The sequence below is a fragment of the Monopterus albus genome, unplaced genomic scaffold (assembly GCF_001952655.1).
Source record: "Monopterus albus unplaced genomic scaffold, M_albus_1.0 scaffold42.1, whole genome shotgun sequence".
Classification (NCBI taxonomy): domain Eukaryota; kingdom Metazoa; phylum Chordata; class Actinopteri; order Synbranchiformes; family Synbranchidae; genus Monopterus; species Monopterus albus.
This window is the reverse complement of record NW_018127922.1, coordinates 2,303,110-2,310,393: the sequence shown is the minus strand read 5'-3', so window position 1 is coordinate 2,310,393 and position 7,284 is coordinate 2,303,110. Positions and strand designations below refer to the sequence as shown.

Here is a 7,284-nt window from a genome sequence, read left to right as displayed (position 1 = left end):
ATTTCTTTTCAGCCTAGAGGGTCTAATAAGTAGCATTAAGGAAACCCCTCAATCAGAAACACATACAGTACATAAACAGTGGGCAATATGGATCACAGTAATTCCACCTTATGATGCAATTAAAAGAGTGAAGCTCTTGAGAGATGGGAAAGGCAACTAGCTTATCTCCAGTTTGACTTTTCTTTTCCTTTTGGAGTCTCAGGGCAGCAGTGTAACTTATGAGAAAGGTCAAGTACCTGTGCATGACAGCAAACATGCATTCAATGGAAATGTGTGTGTATGCGTGTTTCAGAGATGGACAGAAAGGAAGATTTGGCCAGTTAAACCTGTTCCTAATAACAGAAAAATGCACAGAGGGAAAACTAGAGGAAATGGAGGGGAAACAAGTGGGAGACAAAGAGCACAGAGGGAGGTTAAGGGAAAGTGAGGCTGATTTGCTGCAGATGCTCTAGTCTAGTGGGAAACTGACAAAGTTGATCTTTTATGGAAATGGGTGTGTTTATACTAGTGTGTGGTTGAGTGAAAAAGATAGTCCTCCATAATTAAAACAATGTTTGACTAGTTGAGGGCTTGAGCAATCACTTAATGGTTAAAAAATGTGAGTCCGGCAATTTTGAATGGAATCATAATTAGTTTTCTCCTCCCTGAACCTTAAGGAATCTAACACTCCTTTCATCCTCAGTGACCACTTCTGAAAAGCCCTTGAGCAAGGCTATAGTCTCTTCATTTTCATCTTGTAGTGCCTACTAATGTTTTCTGGTATAGAAGAGAGTAATATAAAAGTTGGCTCAACCGACCCTTTCACAATATACCTGCTCCATTATGTTCACAACTAGTTAATAACCTTGTCTGTCTTCTATTTGGGCAACTAGTCCTCCAAAATTAAATTACAAAATATTTGTAATTGTCCTTTAGAAAGACAGAAAGGTTTTCTCTGTGTAGAATGGAGAAGAAAAAAAAACTCATCACCTGCCCACATTGCTACAAATTACTGTTGAAAAGTATTAGTATTAGTTTAAGCACAAAAATTACTTTGTTTAGGGTTTAGCAGTAACCAGTGTGTTCTACTGGATTGGCAAATGCACTTGTAAAGCTTTATTTATGGTTCTGCGCTGAATCTACACCGTAGGTAGCACGTAACCTCCGAGCCTACGCTCTAGCCAAACACGCACCTCTCCAGAAATGCAACTGCACACTGTGGTGACACAGACCACAACAACTGTGATTGGCTGCATTGCATTTCCGCGTTCATCGATCGAGTCACGTTAGCCTTTGTCATGGCGCCCATATTTTCTACAGTCGATGCTCACAACCAACAATATGGATAAACTATCTCAGCACAATTAAGAAGCCTGAAAAAGTAAATATTAGGCAAACCTGAAACAGGACTGTGGGAATTTTTCTGCATGTGCACATAGTGTCAACCATTAATTTCAGCCAAGACAACAGCCGTGTGAATGTTGTTCAGTCATAACCAGAGTCTTTCTTGTTATGTGCTGTATTCTCCCACGAGAAAATGGGTGCTGTATCCTGTGTCTCTGATTTATTTATTTATTTTTTTTCCCACAAACTGTAACACATATGTAAACAGTTTTTTTTTTGTCACTTAGTAGAGTATTGCAGTGCCACTGGAGTCATACCCTAACCAAAATCCAAGTAATAACATAAAAAGTTAAGGGTTTATTTTATAGGGAACAGATTTTTGTCAGCAAATGGGCAGAAATCCCTAATGTGATTAATATAAATCACCCAAGCTGTACACATACAATAAACATACATGTTCAGTTTGTGTAAACTGTTCTTCTCTTCTCTAGGTCCAACAATTTATTTTTCTTGCCCCAGCTCTTAATCATAGCCAATAGCATCAATTCAAAAAATGCCTATTCCACAGATTGCATAGACTGTGTATTAATTAATATTTTCCTCATCAAGTGCAAATTAAAACAGCCAGAGAGCTAAACTAAGAGCTGTAACCACAGGATACTTAAGCTCTACAACGGTGTCTCTGTTTCTCCTGCGAGTTGGAATCATAACTCTGGCTCTGATTATGTCCTCTGCTTTAACACTGTGCCTCAGGCCCCCAGTTGTTGTTTTAAATCTTTGCTAATTGTTGGGCTTTGGCTTGGTTCCTTCCATCACCTTATGAAATCCAGTTCATGTAATTAATGTGCAGTGTGTTCTGTGTGTGTGTGTATGTAGTTTTACTGGCTGGTGATGTCAATGTATTCAGGGCATGCTTCTGTAAATAGAGTGAAGTCATATGCAGGGATCATTTCCACTTTCCTTTATATGAATAATATTATTGTAAACCATCTGTGACCTAACCTTTTTGACTGTAACTTTTCTGCTGAATAAAAACACATGTGGCCGGTTTGAAAGCTGAGTTACTGATTAATGACATCACAGCTTGTAAAAAGGGAGTTTCTAGTAATGAAAGCTGCCATGATTTCCCACATAGAGTTTAGTTTATCACAACTGATAATTAAGATTTAAAGCAATTTTGTCTTCTATGGGTGATACTTTTTGCCAAATCCCTTTTTTAAATTTGGACCTTTGCTAGTGCTTAAGTGAACATTTGAGGATGTTTGTGTGTTTGGACAGTGGATAGGTCTGTGAATATATGTGTACATGTTATGCACAAAGGATGTCTTTCTTTAAAATGCACGCAGCATGTGGGGAAATAGGGAAGGAGTGTGTTTGTGTGTTAAATGATGGTGGTGGTGGTGGGTGAGGGCCTGATTTCAAGGTTGGACAGGAAATGCCTGTGCAGATGTCACAGTAATGTGGACATAGTGAGAACGGTACACAGGAAACAGCCTTCTCTGCAGCTCTCTGTATATGTGTGTATTTATATGTGTGCTTGTGATTAGCAAGCAGAAGAATGCAATAACAGTCAACAGAACTAGGGGGCACTATACACTGATGCAAATGAAAATGTTTCTTTCATAGTCTTCACCCTATATATTTATGCAAAACTGGACAACTGGCTGCTTTGACTTGACACAACCTCTTAAAACGACAACGACCAACAATAACACTAATTTCATATTTGAGGTTTTGTACCAAAATGACACCAATTAGGTCCTCAGTATAGCCAACTACCTTCTCATGTCACTGCTGCTACACTAGGACAGCTCTTTTGCTCTCATTGCATACATCTAATATGTTTATTGTTACTTTGCTAGCAGTGTACATCCTGTCTGGAACTGGGGAGGTCAGCACCAGTCCAGCAAATAACGCACATAAGGTTGGTTGAGAATAAATATTATAATTTTACCATCAAATTACAATCTTGGTTCAAATTCTGGGACATGTTGACTCCTCTTATTTTGTTTATTGCCTTTTTTGTCTTGTTTATTGCCCAATAGGTCACCCATGCAGGAAGTAAGACACCTACCAGTAGGGCAAATGGGTTATTCGCTCCTTCTCAATTAAAGATATTTAGGGAGAGAAGCAACGTTTAGGGAAAAAAAAAAAAAAAAAAAACACTAAACCTACAGTATATTCATAAAAATTGACTAATTATTCTGTGCACTGTTATACTGCTAGCAATAAAAAAGAAAATTATATCTACCTAAATGCAACACAAGAACCACATGAATGGTCTTTTAAAGGCAAATTAAGTTATTTAGACCTGCATTTTATAGTTTCAAACATGGGTAAACCACTACTACCAACACTTCTTTATTTGTAAATGAAGGAAACCATTAGATCATAGCGCACTGGTTGTTCTGATAAAACTGAATTTTAAAAAAAAATCAGTCTTTTTGGATCATCATTTTATGTTAATGTCATGGTTTGAGGAGTGATTTTAGGAATACACGCACACTCTCTCTCTCTCTCTCTCACACACACACACACACACACACCTTCCACCACTTGGCCACTGCTCTGATTGACAGGCAGACAGGTAAAACACAGGGCATTTTAAGGGTGCTCAGGTGTGTGTGTGTGTGTGTGTGTGTGCGCCTCATCACTATTCATCAGGCTCTGCCGTATTTGCGTCTCATCTGCATACTGGTCCAACAGGGAACAGATTAGCATTAGAGAGAGAGAGAAAGATGGAGGGAAGTTGAATCACTTTAATTTTTAACAAGATGATATGAAGGAGACACAAAGACCCAAGCACTGCTGGTGCTGCTGCTGACACAGCCAGGAGAGAGAGAGAGAAGAGGGGGCTCGGCAGGGTGGGATGTGCATGTGTGTTTCAGTGGAGGGGGGTGTGTGAGACAGCTACACCACGAGGTAAGGTGCACCGCTGGCATCAGTCATAAGAGAATGAGAGTTGTGGAAATGGAAATAAACAGCAGATCTGTTTTCCAAATGAAAATAACATTAAAGACAATCCTGTGTTAATGTTGAATATTGATCTCGGTGTGTCTCTGCCTCGCTCATTCATCACGTGCTAGTAGGAACTTAGCTGAACTCACATCAAATATTCATAAATAAATAAGTGGGATAAACATACCATAGTCACAATGGAGTCAATACCTCATTAGTGGACTGCACGCAGGCAGGCAACACACACACTTTTCTGACATGCGTTACTTATTGTAACACACTGCAACTTCTCAGCTTTGTTCACTGCTTGAGTTTCATTAAACCTTTTTGTTTAATCTAAATGTGCTGTATGAGTAAGAACTTTAGATTTATATTAGACTTTTTAAACTGTAGATGTCTGAAACATTTGTACTACTAATCAGCATGCTAAAAGAATGCTGTTCAGTGAATGTGCTCATTTTCCATGAAAGGTGAACTGAACGGATTACTTTGCAACTAAATAACATGAATATGTGAGCGATGAACTGAATGGCAAAGGCTTCATTCAATAGAGAGCAACTCTTAACACCAGTGCACTAAAACAAAGCTTCCTCTCCAAGTTTCCTCTAGAAATTCTATTCTTTTGTTTTCACATCCCCACATCAGTACTATTGTATCCTCTTAACACAGTGACACGCCACCACTTGTGCTACGTGAGCCTTAAAACAAACGCATCCTTGAGCTGCAGAAGATGGCCGAACCTTAAAGTGGAAAGAGACCAGTGGGGCTGTGGGGAAAGACTGAGTTCACTGGCAGAGTATTTCAGAGATCCACTGCCAAGACACGTCCAGGTATATCCACAGTACACGTCACATAAAAAACTGATTCTATAGCAGGAAGTAATTAAGTAAGTTTATCCTCTTATTTTTCTCTGTTTCAGACTCTCCTTCTGTCTTTCACTGTCACTCAATCCCTGCCTTTCTCTTGTGGTCCTCACACCTTGATTTCTCACTCCCTTATGCCACATTCAAGCCTTTTATGTCTTTAATTTTCTTCTCTCTCTCATTATGCCATTTAACTCCCTTGGTCCCTTCCAGTCCCTTTATCTCTTTGCTCTCAGCTCACTTCTAAAATCTTATCACAGTAAAGTGAACAGTTTACCTTGTTACAAAATTGGACTTTCACTGTAGATTGTGCAGATTTGATGCCTCCCTAATAAACATGAGGTGTTAATTTAAATGCAGTGATGAATTGTTATTTTATGGAAAACAGCACCACGGCAGTTACAAATGTATGAAAGAGTACAGTCTGATTTATCTGACGGTAAATCTACACTGCTCCCCTACAATGCACAGATGGGTGACAATGGAAAGTGTTTTAGTAAGGCCTCCTGAACAGCATCAGTTCTCCCTAGACTCTTTATCTCTGCTGGAGAGACACACACCATTCTTCCAATAGATATGGTTTTGATGATGCTGATGAAGAGTACCGTCTAACACAGGGCTCTACAAACTTTTTGCCCTCAGAGAACCACTTTGGTGAAATGAAAGTGGCCAAGAGCTACTAATGTCTAATATTACAAGTTACATTCATTCACATATTGTATCAAAAACATCTTCAAACATCAGAAAGTCAACCCAAAACGTTTAGCCTACCTTATATTTGATTGGATCCATGTACAGTTCTCTATGTAATTTCAGGTGTTGCTAAAAACACGGGAACACAAAGAGCAACGTTTGGCTACTTTAAACATCTTCCTGCAATTGCATTAAAACACACGTTCACCTATAACACACAGACATAATGCACAGTTTAGACTGCTACTTACCCTTTCCGAGGATATCATGCTCCCAGATGTCCACTGCAAATAAACGTCCATAACGCAGCTTAGAAATCGTAGAAAAATGAGATCCTCATAACGCCAATCCAGCTCACCCAGTGGTCCGTAACACAGCAAACAACTGCTAATAGCTAATTTGGCGTAGCGTTATTCAGTTTACTCAAATGTAGCCTAAAAATATTAAAGGCCACAGCGTAAATCAATGGCAACATATCTCCCGATTCTTATAAATATTTTTCATTTCATTTAAGTTAATAATTTTAACGTTTAACTCAATATTATCCAAAAAAAGAGTTGCTAGCATCACTGACCTACGTACCTGACCCAAACAAACTTAACAGTAGCCTAACTCATTTGATTGACAGAATATTGACAAATAGTAATTTGGTGTCAGAGGAGGGCGGGTCATCTGTGTGTTTGATTGGATGGCAGGTGGACTGAGTGAAATTGTGTTGTCCCATTCAATTAGCACTCGTGTATTTTTACAAGCTTTTGCAATTATTGTGTTTTTCTATTTGTTTGTTCTTTCAGTTTTTTTCTGTATTTTGTTACCCATCTGTATTGCATTCAGTTGTGCAACACCATTTGCTGCAACAGAGACAAATAGTCCAATTCTTTTGTGTTTGGCAAATACATTTGTCATGGAAGAATTGTGAAATGAAATATTAGCAAATTTTAAGTTTTACTCCTTTTACAGTTTTCCCAGTCCCAGTGCCCCCCCTGTTCAAGCTGCTTCAGCCGCTTTTTGCAGCACATTTATAACAAGTGACTATGGGCTCACAGAAACTAATGATCTAAAATCACCAGACCTACACATCAAGTTATGAGTTAATTGTGCTGTTTGAGTTTCTGTCTGTCTCTGGTTTCCTCAAATTCCTCTGTCCTCCGGTACCAAATAAAACAATCAGCAGCCAACAACTGTTGTCGCCAGCATATTCAGCATATTGGAAGTAATGTGTGACTGTGCTTCAGTTTTGGACAAGGTCACCTTTGATGTAGAGCTGCCTTGACAGCTTTTCATCCACCCCTTCTTCATAACACTTAATCTTTTATTCACCTTTCCATATATCAGTCTCTCTTCAATTTTACCTCTTTATGATGACTGTTCCTCATTCAAAGCTACCTTGTCTCTTTCTGCCTCTCCATCCTCAGAGGGATGGAGAGGGGGAAAGTGCTGCCCAGCT

General features: G+C 39.0%; 1 protein-coding gene across 1 annotated transcript in view; it reads right to left on the bottom strand.

The window, feature by feature from the left end:
* LOC109959944 (stanniocalcin-2-like) overlaps positions 1 to 6,456 on the bottom strand; it is a 27,286-nt gene extending 20,830 nt beyond the window's left edge. The window contains exons 1-2 of the mRNA XM_020599712.1: positions 6,089 to 6,456; positions 5,916 to 5,966 (exon numbers count right to left, since the gene is read on the bottom strand). Of these exons, the coding sequence (XP_020455368.1) occupies positions 5,916 to 5,966; positions 6,089 to 6,139 (102 nt within the window). The 5' untranslated portion in view covers positions 6,140 to 6,456. The remainder of the gene's footprint in view (positions 1 to 5,915; positions 5,967 to 6,088) is intronic.
* Positions 6,457 to 7,284: the final 828 nt, after the last annotated feature.